General features: G+C 39.4%; 1 protein-coding gene across 2 annotated transcripts in view; it reads left to right on the top strand.

The window, feature by feature from the left end:
- Positions 1–20487, top strand: part of LOC149210963 (U-box domain-containing protein 70-like) — a 156769-nt gene that overhangs the window by 51306 nt on the left and 84976 nt on the right. For both annotated transcript variants that reach the window (XR_016252975.1, XM_089396837.1), the window contains exons 2-4: positions 602–695; positions 879–929; positions 1168–1341. Coding sequence is in view for 1 of the 2 variants with exons in the window: in XM_089396837.1 (XP_089252963.1) it covers positions 602–695; positions 879–929; positions 1168–1341 (319 nt within the window). In the remaining variant the exon portion in view is untranslated. The remainder of the gene's footprint in view (positions 1–601; positions 696–878; positions 930–1167; positions 1342–20487) is intronic.

Genomic DNA, 20487 nt, shown 5'->3' with positions numbered 1-20487 from the left:
CTATTTGTGAGCCGCCATAGGGCTGCTGGCTGGCTGGTTGATCAATGGGGAGAAAAATTTTCTCCTATGAGTTATACAACGGTTGTACCTCTAATCTTGACATGCACATTACAATGCCCTTCTACAAAGTGTTCCCTCTCATCGCCCAAAATCATTGTAGAAGGGCATTGTAGTAGGCAACTATTGTGCATTCATCTTCTTGCACATGAAACTCAATTGTTGACTTGATGCTTTCTTCCTTATGCAGAGATGGAAGCCTGCAACATTTGGGAAAATTTGTGTCAAAAATAGCTGCTGCAGTCAACTGTAATTTTTATTTGTGTGCTTAGCGTGTTAAGTAGGATGAAATTTTACACTTCACTGTCAGTGGCTGAATCCTTCCGGTTTCTCCATATTCCTGACTAATATTCAAATCTACTCCCTGAATTCAAAGATGTTCTGTTCATTGCAATCCCCTATATCATCTTCTGGTTCTTATAGTCATTCCATATTCTGTTACATCCGTTGGGTCTATTGTGTATGTCAGAATTAGTTTTTGAGGAAACCATTGTTTTTTTTTATTGTATTGTTCTGTGTCTTACTCACTGTTGCCTTATTGCAGCAACAGATCTGCAGCATTTCTGAATCTTGTCAAGCTTAGTAAAGCACTTGCTGATGCTGAAACAACAATCAAGTTGAATCCAACATGGGAAAAGGTTTACCATTCCATTCCTATTTTTTTTTTCTAGAACTTAACTAAGTTGAGTGGTGCAGATACTAAATTGTAGGTAAAATGAACTGTAACTGTACTGGAAATTTTTGTAATATGGAGTGGGTTGCAGCATAAACTCAAGATGGTTACTGAAGTATGACAGCAGGGTGATTGTGTGTGCTACTAGGGTTATTTCAGGAAAGGTTGTGTATTGGAAGCGATGGAACGCTATGATGAGGTATTATTCTGGTGATCATATTATCAAAAGTCGTACCCTGTTCAGAAAAGTGGGACTGTGTTCCTGAGCGTTGGTGCATATGGTTGAAATTGATAATGTCTTGCAACCTGACCTTTTGTAGATGGAAATCAAGTAGTTTTAAGGATTTTTTTTTGGGGGGGGGGGTGGTCTTAAAGTTAAGTAAAATAGAAAATGTGCATCATTATTCTAATGGAGATTTCCTTCTTTCCAACTGTAGGCTGTGGCTGCTTTTCGAGATGCCTTGCAGCAAAATCCACAAAGCACAGAGGTGGCCACCAAAATTAAAAGACTTTCACTACTGGCTCGGGATAAAAAGAGGGCACAGGAGAAACAAGCCATTAGATCTAATGTAAACATGGCAAAAACACTGGAAAATTTGAAGTCAGAATTGGTGAGTGAATTTTGTGCATTATTATGCATGCTCTTGAAATTAAAGTTGGATGGCACTTTTAAGAGATTAAGATGCTGGATTTTTTGTTATGTCTAACTGGTAAAATTGTGTCTTGGACAGGTGTCTCTACATAGGCCTTGTCCAGGCATGCAGAACATACCTTAATAATTTACTTATTTCTGCAGTTTTTATTTTTTTTTTAAATTTTATTATATAAGTTTAAACATATGTCACAATGTTCGTCAAACTTTAACCTTGAGGTTCGAATTTTGGTGAACCTTAAATTTTTTTTTGAGGTTCGGCGAACCTCATAGCCATTGACCAAGTCCATAGATCAAAACTCATAACTTTATGTCACAACTCAAGCTTACAATTTATCCTTGCAGTTTCCATGTCTGTGATAGCATTTTTGATGTTTACTGATCTTGATTTCTTACTATTTTATCCTCCTATAATTCATTATATATATATAGACGAACCTAATGGCGAACCTCATGTGAACCTCATCAAAAAATTCGAACTTGAACTGAACCTAATCATTGCCAAACCCGAACCTGAACCCGAATCATGTGACATTGGTTTAAACTTAGGAAAAGCATGATAATCAATTTAATTAATTATTATTCACTTTGTAACTCAGATTTCTAAAGTTTATGAATTTGAAAATTAATATTTCTTTTTTGACTGTATCAAAAGAAAGTGATAAGATCAAATTTTGGCCTTTGGACTTTTCTTTCAAGATCTCAAGGAGGAAATAGGGTTATGAGAGAAATTATAAAATGCTGGAATGAGTGTGTAAAGAACACAATTTGGGGATCACTTTGAGCGAGAGAGAAGAGGGCTGATTTGGGTGAGAAGAAGGAATGTCGAGCAGCTAAGGAGAAGGGACGAGTTCGCAAAGAGAGGGGCCATGTTCAGTGCGTCATCTGTTGAAGAGAGGGGTTGTACCCATGCTGAGTTTGTAGGAAAGAGAGGCTGAGTCTTTAGGGCTGGGTTCTGCGCTGGAGGAGAAGCCATATCTTGGGTTGAGTTCGTTGAAGAGTAAGGGGCGATATGCTACAAAAGGAGAGACTGTGCACAGGAGAGGGGTGGTTTTCTAGGGTTATTCTTGGCTGTAATGTCTCTAAAAATTCTACTGTAATATTTTCCCGATTTATTCTTTGAAGCCTAATAAAATCCCTCTTTGTTGGTTTTCCCCACACTAGGGTTTCCAAGGTAAAAGATGTGTAAAATTTTATGTGCTTTGATTTCTTGTTTTTGCTATGCATAATTTGTTAGAAGCTTAGTTGTATTAATCGTGCATAGATTTCTGGGTATAAAATTTTATCGGCACATTAATCATTTGACTGTGATTAGAGAAACTAACATGGTATCAGAGCAAAACCTCTGAAAGAAATTCAAGCGTTTCACAGGTTCAAGCTCAAAGGGGTTTGTGGTCTTTCTATGGTTTTCAACAAACAACTATTCGGGGATTTGATTTACCATGGCAACTGATGTCAAGAATGAGGACAAGCTAGACGAAGCCTCAAATTAACATTCTGGATCACAACTGTTCTCAAGGAGAACAAGTTTTGGAGCTTTGCTAACTCCACAGTGGTTGTACCAGTGTTAGATCGTATTGCCCTAGATATCCATGAGGTGAAAGAAGCAGGCACAAAGGATCATCTTGGATGGGGTGAAAGATCTCCTGATCACCCATTTGTCTAAGAAAAATACTGCCAAAGATATGTGGATGCACTCACCAAATTGTAGCAGAGTGACAACCAAAATCAAAAGATGGTGCTAAGCAATGTCATCAGAACTGGACCGATCATCGAACCAGTAGACCCCTCATATTGGGAACTAGTTAGAACCAGACTCGAATCAGTAAAAAAACCAGACCAAAAAATCGGTCAGCCAAAACACATAAAATATTGAAATTTTAAAGAAAACCACATATATACATGTGCATCCATATGAATCCAAACCATTTATACACAAATAAGCAAAAGTTTCATTTATAGATCATGTAAGGGTGCACATAACCAAAATAACACCGAGCGCAATCCATCTTTGAACGAAAATACATCAAGAAACAACACCTAGATGGCCCCTAACATCCAAAAAAAATAATGCTACAACAAATATCTACATTTCATCAAAATTTTTGCCTATATTGGGATCTATGTCATCAATATCACCCTCTAAGTATTAAAATATGATAAAAGTGCTTAGCATGTCAATTCAAGATTTTGTTTGAGTAAAGGGTATATTTTTAGTAGGATCATGATAGAGGAGTTCATCAATGAATGCCACTAACATCAAGGTACATAGAGGGATTGGTGCTCTTGATTAAATGCTAGTTCACTGTTCAATACTCTCATACATGACAAAATCAAATGGAAACGTTGCACTTCCCCCTAGTCTTGAAATCCTGAAAAACTGTTAAGTCTGCTGGATTATGAGTGAGATTTAAATTCTACTTTCTCCATATGAAATACAATGAGGTCGTAACCACTCTCAAACATCTTGAGTCATTTCATGGTAATGTAAAAAATTTAAGTAAATGGATGAAAATGAAAGATAAAGGAGAATGCCACTTTTACTTTCTTAAACATTACCATGAATTGCATAGCAATAGTAGGGCCATAGGCTTGAACATTAGGCACCTATTATGGGCTAGTGCCCATCGAAAACAAAAATTAAAAGAAAAAAAAGCAAAACAAGCTCCACTTGCTGCATTTTATGCAACTTTTTCGAACCAGTACTGAATCCACCGGTTTGTTGAAAATGGTTGGTTCTTTACCGAACTCGTTTTTGCCTCAATGGTCGGACTGGTCGGTTCAGACTGGTTTGGTCCTTTCCTAATAACACTGGTGTTAAGGGACAAGCTCTACAACACCAGGATATCCAAGGGAGAGAACACGACTTTCTATCTTGCCATGCTCACGCAAATGCAAGATGAGATGGTAGCTGTAGGGTAGACAGTTCTTCATCCTGAATTGGTGTGTATAAGGCTTTACAAAGTAGTGGGATGTGTTTGTAAAATGCATCGTGGGATGAGAACATCTTCCCACTTGGGAGAGGTTGTGGGATGATTTCACACATGAGGAGATCCGAGAAGGGTCTCAATGTGGAGACTAAAAGAAGGGTGAGGGGGAGCAATAACAACAACCGTCATGACTTGGGGGAGTTGTGGTATAGGAGAATGGCACACTTGCACCATGGAGCACTCAAAGTGCCCAGGGAGGATGTGACCAAGCTCCTTGATTTCACTAAAGATCAACATGATTTATGCAAGAGATGTGCCATGGGCAAATAGACCAAGATCATGTTTCCTGGTAGTGACAATAAGTCCAAGGGGATCTTGGACTTGATCCATTCAGATGTATGTGGGCCCATGTTAACTGTTTCTATTGAGAGATTGAGCTACTATGTGACCTTCATATATGATCATTCTAGGAAAACTTGGATCTATTATATGATGACCAAGGACGAGGCCTTCAGTTGGTTCCAAGAGTTTAAAGCTCTTGTGGAGAACCAAATGGGGAGAAAGATCAAGGTGCTTAGATTTGACAGTGGAGGGACTACACCTCAAATGCCTTAAGGGGTTTTGTGTAGATTCCAGAATTAAGAGGGAGCTGATAGTTCCATATAACCCACAACAAAATGGAGTATCAGAGAGGAACGAGAGAGCCATTGTTGGGGTAGCAAAAACAATATTGCATGATCAGGATCTGCTTATGTTCTTATGGGCAAAAGCGTGTACACAACAATTTATTTGCAAAACAGGAGTCCACACAAGGTGTTGGGGAGGATGACCCTTGAAGAGGCATTCATGGGGAAGAAACTAGAGGTTGGGCATCTTTGCATTTTTGGGTGCTTAGTTTATTGCTATGTTCCATCAAAGAAGACAACAAAGCTTCAACCTACTACAAAGAAGAGTATCTTCATTAGATATAATGAGACCTTAAAGCCTATGGAGTCTATATTCCTTCATTCAGGAAGATAATGATGTAGAAGGATGTGAAATTTGAGGAGGAAAGGGCTTTCAGAAAGTCTTGTGGCTCAGTGCTAGTTGTAGTAGAGGTTTCAGCGTAGGAAGCACGAAAGGAAGAAGGGAGACAACCATTACAGTTTGGAGGACTACAAAATTGTGTGTAGGATGAGCAACATGAGCATGAGGAGCAAGATGCTCCATTTACCCAGGCTGAGACTTCCAAGAACAAGAGGCCGAAATGGGAAGAGCGTACCTAAAGGGAAGCTTAGGGGCAGGTAGATGCTCTTAGGACATAAGTCAGGGAGAGCAGAATACCACATAGATTTTCCCAGTGTTGAAAATATCGGTATCGGCAAAATATCAGCGAGGGTCCAGAAAACATATTATCTGCAATATCGGAGAAAATATCGGCAAATATTGGCAAGCATAAAAAATAAAATTTTCAAATTTTTAAACATAGCCGATATTTTGCTGATATTTGCCGATATCACAATATTTTCAAAATAGAAAATATTGTGATATTTTCTCGGTGATATATCGTTTTGCCGAAAATATCGTGATATTTTCGAATATCACCGATATATTGCCGATATCATCAACAATGGATTTTCCAGTTACATGGCTTTCATGAGCAAGTTGATTGAGGCTGGGCCTTCTAGTTTTCAAGAGGCGTTTGAGCAATAGGTGTGGAGGGATACCATGGTGGAACTTTGGAAGAGTACTCTTCCATCATGAAGAATGATGTATGGGAGGTTGTGCCATGACTTGAAGGGAAATCAATGGTGGGATCTAGGTGGATCTTTAAGTCAAACACATTGCTGATGGTAGTGTTGAGAAGTTGACTATGATGAGACATTCGCCCCTGTAGCCAGGTATTCCTCCATCAAGGTCGTGATTTATATTGCTGCAGAGATGGGTTGGAAGATCCATTAGATGGATGTCAAGACGACATTTCTTAATGGTGTGATTGAGGAGGAGGTTTACACAGAGTAGCCAGAGGGATTTGAGGTGCATGGGATGGATTCTCATGTTTGCAAGTTGAAGAGAGTGCTGTACAAACTCAAGCAGGCACCACATGCGTGGTATTCCAAGATATACAACTATCTGTTGGGGATGGGCTTAACCAAGAGTGATGCTGACTCAGACCTGTACTACATATTGGATAGGGGAAGTACGTTGTGGAGATCTTGAAGCGATTTGAGATGCAGGACTATAGGCCTATGGCTATGCCAATGGTGACCAATTGGAAGAAAATTGATGCTTCCAAGCTAGAGGCAATGGACCCCACTTTATACAAACAACTGATTGGCTCTCTTATGTATTTGGTCAACACATAGATTTGATATATGTTTTGCTGTCAACATAATCAGTCAATTTATGGTTGAGCCAAAGCGAGTGCACTAGGTGGCAGTGAAAGACATACTTAGGTAACTGTGTGGTATGGTGGAGCATGGGTTGTGTTATGTCTAGGGAGATGGAGTGAAGCTAGTGTGTTATTCGGATGCTAATTGGGCAAGCAACACAATTGACAGGAAAAGTACTTCAGGTTGTTGTTTCAGCATGGGGTCTATAGTTGTTTCTTGGTTCAATAGGAAACAAAAGTTAGTTGCACCGAGTTCTGTTGAGGCTGAGTACATGGCAGCAAGTTTGGCTTCGAAAGTTACTCATGGGGTTGTTTGATTGGGAGTTGGAGTAGATAATGATACATTGTGACAATTATAGCTGCATCAAGCTCTTGGAAAATCCAATGTTTCATGGCAGTTTAAAACATATAGAGATCGTGTATCACATCATCTGGGATCATGTGTAGAAAGGCAAGGTGAAGCTGCAATATGTACCTACAGATGAGCAGGTTACAAACATCTTCACGAAGGCCTTGATTAAAGGCAAGTTCGTCTTCTTCAGGGACAAGTTGGTGTTGGTGCATAATACTTTCCTTGCTAAGAAGGAGTGTTAAAATTGTAGCTCAGACTAGTGTTTACATAGGCCTTGTGTCCAGGCATGCAGAAGACACCTTAATAATTACATATTTCAACAATTTTTTTTTTGTAAATTTAAACTTAGGAAAAACATGGTAATTAATTTAATTAGTTATTATTGGCTTTGTATCTTAGATTTCTAAACTTTATAACTGTGGAAATTAATATTTCTGTTTTGACCGCATCAAAAGAAAGTGATAAGATCAAATTTTGGTACTTGATCTTTTCTTTGAAGATCTCAAGGAGAAAATAGGGTTATGAGAAATTATAAATTGTTGGAATCAGTGGGTGAAGGACACGATTTGGAGATCACTTTGAGTGAGAGAGAAGAGGGTTGATCTGGGTGAGAAAAATGAAGGTTGAGCAACTGAAGTGAAGGGACTGAGCTTGCAAAGAGAGGGGCCGTGTTCAGGTCGTCATTTGCTGAAGAGAGGGGCCATGCCCAAACAACATTTGCAGGAGAGAGAGGTCGAGTCTTCCGGGTTGATTTCTTTACTGGAGGAGAGGCTGTGTCTTGGTATGAGTTTGTTGAAGAGAAAGGGGCTGTACACTGCAGAAGGAGAGGCTGTTTGTTCGGCTGTAGCAGAGGAGAGGGGCTGTTTTCTAGGGCTATTTTTGGCTGTAAATAATCTGGAGCTGCTGTTGTAATATTTCCTTGATTTATTCTCTGAAGCCTAATAAAATCCCTCTTTGTTGGTTTTTCCGGACATTAGGCTTTTCCAGGGTAAAAGCTGTGTAAAAGTTTGTGTGCTTGGATTCCTTGTTTTTGTTGTGCATAATTTGTTAGAAGCTTAGTTATTTTAGTTGTGTGTAGATTTTAGATCTATAATTTTTGGGCTCTTTGTAAGAGTAAATTTCTGGGTATCAAAATTTACTAGCACATTAATCATTTGGTTGGGCTTGGAAATACTAACACTAAGTTGGCTAGGAATCTAAGTCACAAGACACGTCCTCCAAGGACCCGTGTCCCGTATTTTACGTGCCGGACACGAAAATGGCCCTAAAACGTGTCGAAAACGTTTTTCATCGTGTCCTGTAAAATGTAAAACGTATTCGCCGGTTTTCATCGTGTCCTGCATCTGGAAAACGCGTATTCCGTTGATAGAAAACGTTGCTTGCATAAGCTGCAATTTTTTTTGAAAGAAACAAATAATTTTTGAGTGGGGCAGCTTAATGATCAAGTCTAGGCCCTAGTATTGATATGCTATTCATGGTAATGTTTAAGAATAAAAGTGATATTCTCCTTAATCTTCATTTTCATCCTTTTACTTAAATTTTTAACATTACCATGAAATGACTCAGGATGTTTGAGAGTGGTTCCGGCCTCATTGGATTTCATATGGAGAAAGTAGAATTTTAGATTTCATTCAAAATGCAGCAGACTTATTAGTTTTTCAGGATTTCAGGATTGGGAGATTGTAATGTTTCCAGGTGACACCACCTGCCCGGGCTACCCCTGCCACCAGTAGAGGACGTGGTCTACCTCCTATAGCTCCTACTTCTAGTTTTTCAGCTTCTAGAGCATAGCAAACTCCACTGCCAACTCCACCAACACTAGCATCTACATCTAGAGGGAAAGGGAAAGCTGTAGCATTTTCTCGCAAGAGGGGCAGAGGAAATCAATAGGATTAGACTTTAGTTATTTTCTTATGTGCTTGTAAGTTGTACATGAAAAATGAACATTGAATATTCAAGAATCAAGACCAAGCATATCACATTCTAATTTCTAAATAGTAAATTTTGATTCTATTTATTTTTTTAAAGTGAACTATGAACTTTGAGAAGTAATTATATTTTAATTTGATTAGATAAGCTGCAACCTACAATTTAATATGGATAAAAAACTATATTTCGGTATATATATATATTATTATTAAATATATATAAAACGTGTCCCCCGTGTCCTGTTTCCAGGTCGTTGCGTTTCGTATTGAATACTCCTATTTACGTGTCCTCCATGTCTCGTGTCCTCGTGTCATGTGACTTAGCTAGGAATGATTTTAGTTCAATCAATGCTGGAAACATTCTTTTTCTTTAAAAAATAATGGGAGGGTAGGACAATGCTTCATAATTAAATCTATAATATAAACTAAGCACTGTTCCATGGGGATGTGTTCCCTATGACTGGGGTGGGAATGTCTCTTACTCTCCCTCAGATGTGTTCCCAAGGAGCGGGGCGTGAATGTCTCTTACTCCCCTAGGGACATAAGTGGGAATGTCTGTTAACATCCCTTGTATGCCTCTGGTGCTTGGGAACTTCATTGGAATTTGGGAATGCTCTTACCATCCCTTGTATATCTCTGGGACTTGGAGATTCCCTTGGGGATAACTTTGTACAAATGTGGTGCTCTTGGTACTCGAGGGTACTTTGGGGTGCCCTAGGGCTTATAAAAACACAAAAGAAAAGCAGCACACCTTTTCTTTTGAAGTAAGGTGAGGGTCTTCTCACCCATGGCTTTCCCTTCCCTCTTTACATGACCCTCTCAAATCTTAGATTTTGTTGTTTCTTACCCACAGCATGCTAGTTGATTACATAAAGAAGGGTGAAATTTGATTTTTGTGAATAAACAGCTTATAAAGGCAGAAAAGTGTGGCTAACCTGTATTTTCTACAACATTCCAAGATCTTTTGATCCCAACAGGTATTTGTTTACTGAAAATTTGTAAAATCGTCAATCTTTTTTCATTTCTCTAGCTGGAAAAGTTAGAGCAACATTTAGATTTGAACTAGGTGTCGACTATCTTTACATTCCCCTAGATGATGTTGATAGTTTCCTGTGGTATGTAGGTGCAGAGGACTGAGTAGAGACTGATTGTGCATAGCTAGTGGGTTGAGCCTTTTTTATTTATTTTTGTTTCTGTTATCAGTCTTGACTCTTCAGTTTTTAAATGATGATGTATGTAATCATATGATGCATCACTGTATTTCATTTTGATTTGGAGATTGGTGATTTTAGAATGAGAAATTTAATTATTCATATTTGAATACCAATTTCCAAATAGTGTAATTAACTATTGGTGCTACTTGAATTGTATACATGTATGATTCATTATGCATAAAAAACTCAATTTTTTTATATTTAAAATTTGTTGTATTTTTATTATATACTTAGTAGTTAGGTTTAAGTTCCCTTGGTAGGAACTCCAATGTCTGCTTTGATGTTCCTTAAAATTTTGGGGGCCTCTCCATGCATCCTCAAGATACATCCACATGTCCCCATGTCCTTCAATCTACAAAACTTTGTGGAACTTCTATGTTTTCTACTGACATTATTATGCAGTTGATTTCCATGACTTCTGCCATGCAATGTGAGGCCAAATTGCGGGTATGGAAAGTGGTCCTTCTATGTAATTACCGTCATGGATTCTTGTTTCAATAGTAAAAGCTTGACAAATGTAACTTTGAGAGTTACTTTTTTATGACAGCATGCTTTTTTGACATATCATATTTTTCTGATCTTGAGCATTTTTCTGCTGAACTAATCCTGCATTTTGATTTTCTATAAACCAGTGTAATGTTCCTTCCACGCCCATAACAACAACCTTTGTGCTATTTTTGCTGGAGTTATGTCTAAGTGTCGACTATTTTTCATTATACTACCGAGAAAAGTAGTTTTTTCTCCAAACATAGAGCTTAAAAGTTAAAACTTAATCAATATCATTATGTTCGTCTCCACCACTCAATACAACATAATTAGATTGAAATTTATCTTCTACAAAATCAACATACCCGTCACTACTGTTAATAAAATGTATAAATGTCCCTGAATCAATGTACCAATAATCCTTCCACTCTACGAATCCTTGTTTCTGGCAATGAACACAGAACTCTTTATCCTTTGTGTGTTTAGTCACAGCAGCATGTTTCTTTTGAGATTTATTATTGGAAGAATGCTCTTGGTTGCACTTTTCATCCCACAACACAGCAAACTCTGCTTATATGGCCTAACTTGCCATAATACAAGCATGTAATAGCTTTTCTTTGTTTACCTGACGTAAAATATTATTTCCATCATTCTATTCTCTCTGTTGCCCATGGTCTTAAACTTACCTGCAAGTACCACTTGAGAAGCTTCATTTTCACGGCTATTCCCAAACAATTTTTTCTATTCGTTTCGCCACAAGAGCTTAGTGATCAACTTCTCAAATGTGAGATCTTTATCAGTACTAGTAATGTTTATGGCTTCAATAAAATTTTCGTAGGATGTAGGGAAGTTTTCAAAGTTATAAACACCATATCTTCTTATTCCATTTTCCTTTCAATTCATCTCTAATATCCTTTATTTTTAACAAATGGTCTTTCAAGGAGTCAATTTCGTCCATTCTAATTGCATATAACAGGTTTAAGGAAGAAAGCTCTATCTTATCTACTGTTTCATGCATGTCTTGTAGATTTGCCCACATGATAAATGCATTATTACCATCTTGAACTTTGGGAAGAATTTTATTCATTAACGAGATATTAGAATCACAGCCTATCATTTCTTTGCTAGCATATCCATATTGTTCTGATTCTGCACTTCTTTTCCCATTACAAGTCTGTCCAAACATCTGAAATCAAATATGGAAAGCATCTTCTGTTTCTGTCATTAATTCTTACCATTAAACTTTTCATTTCCATTGGACATTATATAGGATAAATTGACCTTTTTTAAGGTTTTAAATGCACCAAATAGTTTCAAATTCACTCTTCTGACTTAATGATTAACAATTAAATAGTTTTGAATTCACTCTTCTGACTTGTGATTGACAACAAAATGGCATCCCAATTTTAATAACAACAACAAAATCTAAACTACAAAATAAAACAATTTCTATCTTCTCATAACTGGACACTCAAGTTTTAGAAACTGTTTCTGTTCTGTTGATCTAACAAAATTTATTCTTCCACCAATGCAGAAATGTGTATACTTCCAAGTAAGAATATTAATTGCAGTTTCTGTGTATATGCACACGTCTTTATTTCTATTTATTTGGGGTTGCACCCTCTTGTTTGAAGTCACAATATTCTCCATTATAACTGTTGCTTATCACATCAATGAATTTGGTGTCATGTCTTACGTGACAATGGCCTATAGGGGTTAATCTCTTTGTTTTTTTTTTGTGACTGCACGGGCTTGGTCACACATCCATGACATTTTTTGTAGGTGTTCGACTGCCCTACCTCTTCGATGGTCCAATTCCTCTCATGGATCTGGTGGTTGGGTTTTTCACTTTCAATGGCTTCTAATTTTTCGTAAGAAGAAAATGAAATTTGTATTCAAGTATGAAAACAAATATTTTGTCCCGGAAAAACTAATAAACTTGGCCCATTAACCCAGCTGATATGGTCTTCAGAGACTAGGTATCAATCAGATACTATCCAAATTACAAAATGGATATAAATATTAGTGTACATGGTTTTTCGGCCTGCCCACTTTCTCTGCATAGTATACAAGAAATAAACTCAGATTTTGCTGCTACATATACTCTGATTAAACCACTAGATTTTTTTAGAAAGATGATCCGTTAACAACAAAAAATTCTTCCTTTAGTTCTTCAGAAGCAAAAACTACAGTACCAAACAACCTGCCCACCTCTAGATTCAATTCTCGAAAGACATGAGGAAAAGAGATAGAAGCAAATGTTTCAACAACCCTCTAACAAAATTTTACCCATACGTCTAACATGTGCATTATGCAGAAAGCCAGCCCTTTGCAACCAGTTTATGGCCAGTGAGGAATCACTGTACAACTTTAGCCTCTTTATCCCTTGATCAGTTGTGCACTTTAATAAAAGATGAAGGGCATGAAATTCTGCATAATAATTTGAACTGGGACTAATTTCATCTCTGAACACTATAAAATGTGAGGCAGAAAGAGACATCACGTTCCTAACACTACTGAAATCTGCATCCTGTTGCTAGGCTCCACTAAAAGAGCTCTAGGCAGCTCGCCAACCTATTTCATAGACCGAGGTACAGTGATGGATTTTATATTTGATACTAACCCACTCTTGCTGTAGCTTGAAATGTGGAATTTATTTCTATTCAAATAAAATAGAGTTTCTTGCTAACCATATCCCTGTTAGCAAAGAAATCCATTCCCCAGAAAAGTAACTTGATGAACATGTGGTGGAAATTTCAGTGCAACATTTAGAAGAATCTGCCCGATAATGTCACATGCAAATTCTTCTTTTCATTGGTGTTGGTGCTGGCCCATCTCAGGGGGTGGTCCCTAGATTTGCATGCGCTGCTTTCCTTGTAGATATGCAAAATAGACACATAAAACAACACACACCAAAAAAAATCTTTGACATGTGTGTGTTGATTTTTGTGTAGCATCAAGTATTACCGCATGCCAAAGAGGTCTCCAAATTGGCCTTAAGAAAATTAAAATTATAATTAAAATTTGATTTTTGGAGCATCAAGTCGGCCCAGCTCATGAAAGGATGTGTCCCTTGGGTTAATTTACCCCCATTCAAATAGTATATATAGATGATGTAACATTTCATTTTCTACACCAAAATAAGGAGGAAGAAGTACTATTCTCGTGTGGAGGATCGTAGCAAGGAGCTGCATCCAAGCATGGAGGAGGCCGACTTAGAGGGCAGGCCGCAGAGGCTGCAGGGCTTGCAGCAGTCTCTGGAGAGAACAGGCCAAGGCCTGTTGGATGCTGACCCCACCTCAGAATAGGGAAAGAGGGCTGTGGATAGCTCTAAACAGTTCACTGTTGAACGCTGAAGGTGGCAATGGGTTGACTAGTATTTTGACTTGAATATTGGCACAAATTTCTAGATAAATTGTTGATATGTAAACCTTGCAGAAGAATAATTTCTCCTAAAGAAAAGTTGCTGCGTTTTCTCCCAAGGATGGGTTTCCCAAAGTAAAATTTGTTGTCTCTATTGTGCATGGCTATCTTTCTATGATATTTACTGTTTCTGCTACATTTACTGTTGAGAATTTCTGAAGTGTAATTATTCAATGATAACAATGGCATATAAATACTGTTGAAAATCATTAGGAAGTAATTATCTGGCAGAAATTGTATTCTATTGTACATCTTGTAGAAAAATTCAACATGGTTTCAGAGCTTTGTTGAAAGAACAACCATTGAAGTCAGCGTAAGAGACTAGTGTTCAACAGCTTGAATGGATTTTAGATCTCTTACCAAATGGTGCCAAGTCTTAGAATGGAAGACAGGTTGGATGGTGTTACAATTCTTTAGAAGGAAGTTATTCTAGAGTTAGAGGGAGTTGAGGAGAAAGTCCTCGTTTCCGCGCCTTTAGATGCCATTACAAATAATAGTATTTAGTTGGTGGACAATGGTGCTTCTAGACACATGACAGGATTTCAAGATTCTTTCACCTATCTGACTGAGAGGCAGAATTGTTCAGATTATTAGGACAACCAGCCCAGACATTGGTGCCCAAGGAGAAGAAGAAGAAGGATATGTCAAAGGTCAAGTGTTTCATTTGCCATAATTTTGGACACTATGCCTCCTAGTGTCCTAGGAAGAAAAAGAAGAGAAAGCTGCATACATCAACAGTCAATGTTGATGACAATGACGATGAGCATCCGCCTCAAAAGAAGTCACAAATTTGTTAGAAAGGGAGTTGACGATTCTCAACATTTTCTTCCTAAATCAAGAGACAAGTACTTCATATTTTTCTCCCTTGATTATTATTATTTTTTATTTTTGATCAGTCTCTTGTTCTTGTATTTTGCTTGGTATGATTTTTTCTTCCATGGCCTTCTGAATGGAGTTTGCAGAAAGCAAGAATAAGTACATTGTGGAGGCTGCCAAGACGATGGTTCACACAACAAATGGCTGCATACAAGCAAGTTTTTGGCACGAGGCTTCTCCCAAAAAGAGGGAGTGGACTATGAGGAGATATTTTGCTCTAGTTGCAAGATGGTCAGGTTCATGGGCTCGACAATATATTCAACAGGAGTAATTGATGTTCAAGAGGGAGGATTGTTACAGATTGTTAGGACGTCCAGGACCAAACTAGATGACTGGAAAAGCTTCCAGTTCCGAGGGCGTTGACAGTCAGGCAAAGTGGAAGGGGCAACCTTCCAAGAGGATGTCATGTCTTGAGATTGTCAGACAAGATGCTTAGAGACAGGAGGTCTCTAGGAGTTGTATGCCTTCTATGAAGGGACCGTGCTAGACAACTGAGTATGCTTCAGTGACAGATGCAACAATAGTGGCAGGAGAATTTGTTTTTGTGACAAAGCGAGCAACCGAGATTGCCATAGGAGGATCTGCTTCAGTGTTAGAGGGAGTGCCCAATCAATGTAACCAAAAAGCAATTGTGGTGATGGGTCTAATGAAGGAAGGTGGTCAATTTATGGTTGAGCTCAGGCATGCTGCAAAACATGTGTTGAGGTACTAGCGTGGTACAACTCAATATGGTTTGAGATATGTCTCAATTGGTGAAGTGAGGTTGCAGGGATATATGGATTCAGATTGAGCCAAGAGTGTAGAGGATAGAAAAACACCTCGAGGTGTTGCTTCATCTTGGGATCAACTATGGTATCCTGGTTTAGTAAGAAGTGGATTTGAAGGCTTCTTGCAGGACTATTTGATCAAGTGACTTCATCCGAGACATGGTGCAGAGGGAAGCAGTGAAGCTCTAGTATATATCCACAAATGAGCAGATTGCAGACATTCTCACTAAGCTTCTATCTAAAGCGAAGTTTGTATACTTCAGAGACAAGCTTGGCGTGATGCAGAATGTCTCCCTTGTTTAGAGGGAGTGTTGATATCTTTGCAGGATTGGGCAGACCATCTCGTGAGAAGCCAAACAAACTTGGATGGGTCATGTTGATTTGTCCAGGGGAGATGTATACTTCCAACTAAGAAGCCATAAAGGACTTTGGTTGGGTCATGTTGATTTGACTATGGGTGAATGACGTACGACAATTGCAGGATTGGACAAATCTTTTCTTGAGAAGCCGTAAGGACTTGGTTGGGCCATGATGATTTGACCAAAGGAGATAGATGAAATTCCTGAGAAGCCATAAAGGACTTTGGCTGGGTCATGTTGATTTGGCCAGGGATGAATGGTCTAGGGGTGAATCCTCTCTTGAGAAGCCATGAAGGACTTTGGCTGGGTCATGCTGATTTGACCAGAGGAGATTGATACTTTTACTTGAGGAGCCATAAAGGACTTTGGCTGGGCCATGCTGATTTGGGAAGGTGTAAATGGCTCGGGATACTCACATTGCCTACTCCAAGATGGAGTGATCTATAGATGTGCATGTGAGGAGTCACATTACCTACTACAAGATGGAGTGATCTATAGACATGCATCAACATAGCAAGCTCATGAACTTTTCTTATCGAGGAGAAATTTCAGCTAAGTGGAAATCTGTTGCAATTAAGGAGAATACCTTCCTTGCTAAGAGGGAGTGTTGATTTTTGTGTATCATCGGGTGGTATTCTCACATGCCAAAGATGTCTCCAAGTCGGTGTTACCACTCAAACCAGTAGGGGACCTAAAAGTGGTTCCTAAGAGGGCAACTGCTAGGTTAAGGGAAACGGTGGAGGCTTAGCCCACTGTTACCATAGCTAAGTCTCCTTGCTCTTTACGGACTTTCACCGATGGGAGGAGTCTCGGTAGTGTAGGGATCACTTGTAAAGTATATGTCAATGGACAGGTGGAAAGTGACCCTGGAAACCCTTTCCCAAGGATGGGGTGAAGAATAGAACTTGCTTTCTCTTTAAGCAAGGGACTTTGTCCTCAAGGGGTAAGGGGTGAGGATTGGAGGGTTGAGGGAGAAGGAATAGGCTTATAGACGAGGTTCTCAATCCCTATAATCCTTGGGAAACTTGGATTCCCAAATGGTCCTTGACAAATAATCTTTATTGAGAAGTGGGACCACACGGGACCAAGTGGTCCCAACCCAGGTTCAGGGATGAAATGCAACAACTAATGATGTTCCTATCTGGACAAGGTGAAGGGAAAGGACCAAACAAAAATATTTACTTCAAAAGGTTGAATTGATCCTGTTGAGGTCTAGCCTTGGGGATGCCTAGGCAAAATTCGATCCTAGAGCTAGGGCTTGGGATTCTCGGAGATTCCACTGTTAGAATTGCCTCAAATTTGGAGGAGAGGGAGGGGACCCACCAGCGCAGTAGCTTATAGGAGAACGAATTTTTTTCCTTGGGTCAATTCCCAGGAAATTGATGCCCTAGGTGACTAGACCTAGGAAAAAGTGGTAAAATATGAAAAAGGTGAAGGCAATGACCACCGATTTTAGGGATCAGTGCCTAATTCACTTGGGGATATGGAGTCAAGGATGATGATGGGTATGAACTTGATTTCTTGATCAAGGAGGCTCGGAAAGTTAGCTTCATCCAATGTTGAGAGAAAGAAAAGAAAAGTGACCTTCAAGCATTTATACTTCAAAGCAAATGATGCAAGCTTATCGAGACAAATAATCTAGGAAATTTCATTCATATAACATTGGCCCATACATTAAATTAGCTAAAACATGCTTAATTCCACATTTCAATTATGTAACAACTAGCCCTAATTTTAGTAGTATGCAACAACATGAATAACAACGTTAAAATTTACTTACAACGTTATAAAGTATATCCAACCAATATTTCGTTTGCAAGACAAAGCTCCAAGACAAGAAAAATAGCCCAAATCCATCAAAATTCATCCATTTTCAAAAATATCCTCCAAGGAAAAAATGCGAAGTTCTTTATGATTAGAGAGATCCCAAGTCAAGTGATGATCCAAATGAATGTAGCTAACATCAATATATAGCCTCCTAAGGAGTTCAAATTAACCTATGGGCATACATTAACCCCTAATGATAAAATAATGTGCAAATAAAACCCCTATTGGTGACAAGCCCACCAAACTAGCTCACAAGTTGAAAAATAAGTCTCACAAGGGGCCAAATAATAATATGTACATGTCGTGGGGCCCTATAAAAGCCTAATAATGTCTTGAAGTGCCATACTGAGGAATAAATTCCTCGGAATATGATGGACAAGGGGGTGGCCCCTTGTTCTCCAAGTAGTAGACCTGTGGTGCCCTCAGTGAGTCTGAGGGCACATAAATGACCCCATGGGTCTCCATATGAATCGGAGATGCTTGCAGATTCTCTGCAAGGGTCCGAGTGATGGAATGAATGCTGCCAGTACAGCGTACAAGTCCTGGGACACCTACCAAGAGTGTGGGGCTGGTGTGGGGGCTTATTGGGCATGATGTACCAAGCATATCACCATCATTCCAAAAGTGGATCACTAGTAGTCTTTGAGCCTCGATGAAGGTTCGTGGAGTGCTGTTTGCTGCTGTGGTGGCCAATGGCTCTTAATGCACACCCTATATGTGCCAATGTAGACCTTTGGAGGTTAGGATTTCGAATAGGGAGACCAAACCCAAATGGAAACCACCTATAATCCTGCATAATATCCAATGTGTCCCCTAGGCTTCCTGTACAACCGGTCATTAAAATAATCATGTAAAAGAGTTTACAAACCATGGATAACAAAGTGGGCACTTAATAATGGCATGCCCTTCTGTAGTGGGCTTTGGCATGTGCTAGTGTCTCCAAGCTCCAAAGGGTTTTAGCCAAGTACCTTATTAGGTGGTTTCAGCCCTTAAAGGGGATAGTATGTCAAAGGTACGTCCCTCTAATGGGGGTGGCAAGTGATAAATAAGTGGAATGGAGTAGGGAATGAGAGGGGCAATCCTGGGCCACATGTTGGGGCATAGGGGTAGCTAGATAAGGGGAAGGCCACATCTGGGTATATAATCTGTAGGAGGGAGCAGTCGTGGCACATGAGGTGCCTCGACCTTGATTTTCCACCATTTTTTATATGCTTTTTGCCTTCCATGAATTTTCTTTAATTAATTGCTCGTGGCTCGAAGGACAAGAGCATGATGTGTGAGATACAACAATGATTACCCTCTTTTAGGTAGGGCGGTTCATTGCTCTCTACGGGTTGGGACAATCATGGGTTCTTGAATGATAAAGGAGGTTCATCTAGGGCCTATGGAACCAGGGTGATGACCATGAGTTGGGTAAAGCTCATGTATGTCTTTTGCCCACATGCTAATTATTTTTGTCCCGACCATCGTTTGCATTTTGTGGTACAATTTCTTGTTAAATGTGGCCAATTATGCTTTTTTTTATCTGCTTCAACCTCTGGGGCATCATTCCAGGCCTGACCCAAGCTCCAAAAGGGGTTAGCCAGGTACCTTATTAGGTGCTTTTAGCCTTTAGAGGGGATATAATGTCCAAGGTACACCCTTCTAATGGGGGTGGCAAGTGACAAATAAGTGAGATGGAATAGGGAATGAGTGGGGCAACCTTGGGCCACATAATGGGGCATAGGGGTAGTTAGATAAGGGAAAGCCCACGCCTGGGTATATAATGTATAGGAGGGAGCAGTCGTGGTACATGAGGTGCCCCAACCTTGATTTTTTCACCCTTCTTTATATGCCTTTTGCCTTTTATGAATTTTCTTTAATTAACTGCTCGGGGCTGAAAGGACAAGAGCATGATGTGTAAGATATAGTGGTGATTACCCCTTTTTAGGTAGGGCGGTTTTTTGTCCTCCAGGGGTTGGGACAATCATGGGTTCTTGAATGATAGAGGAAGCTCATCTAGGGCCTATGGAATCAGGGTGATGGCCATGGGTTGGGGTAATGCTCATGTATGGCTTTTGCCCACGTGCCAATTATTTTTGTCCCGACCATCGTTTGCATTTTGTGGTACAATTTCTTGTTAAATGTGGCCAATTATGCTTTTTTTTTAATCTTCTTCAACCTCCGGGGCATCATTCTAGGCCTGACCCAAAGTGGGGGCAAAGGGTTAGGGAGGCTAGCCCTATGTGGACCCAGAATGGAAAAGTGGACCCAGATGGGAGAAATGATGAATGGGGGTATAGTGACTGGAAAGGGAGTAATATATGTGGATAAAGGAGCTGGACCACACACCCAAAGTCGGGTTTCCAAAGTAGTACCACCTTGGAACCAAATGGTCAATAAAGGAGATCCCATAGGACTAAGATCTAAGGGTAACATCAAAAAGAGATCCAGGGGACAAGAGCACCAACTAAGCCCACTCCTTGCGCCAAATCCCCTATCAATCCATACCCAAAAGTATCCATGATAAGTAAACCCAATACTCAATTACCAATTGACAAGACATACCTTTAGATTTGGGAGGCTCACCTTC

Source organism: Pinus tabuliformis, chromosome 1_2, assembly GCF_031772625.1.
Source record: "Pinus tabuliformis cultivar Carrire ecotype Pingquan chromosome 1_2, CPIR1, whole genome shotgun sequence".
In the NCBI taxonomy this organism is placed as follows: Eukaryota; Viridiplantae; Streptophyta; class Pinopsida; order Pinales; family Pinaceae; genus Pinus; species Pinus tabuliformis.
The sequence above is the reverse complement of the archived record's forward strand: the minus strand, read 5'-3'. Positions and strand labels throughout refer to the sequence as shown.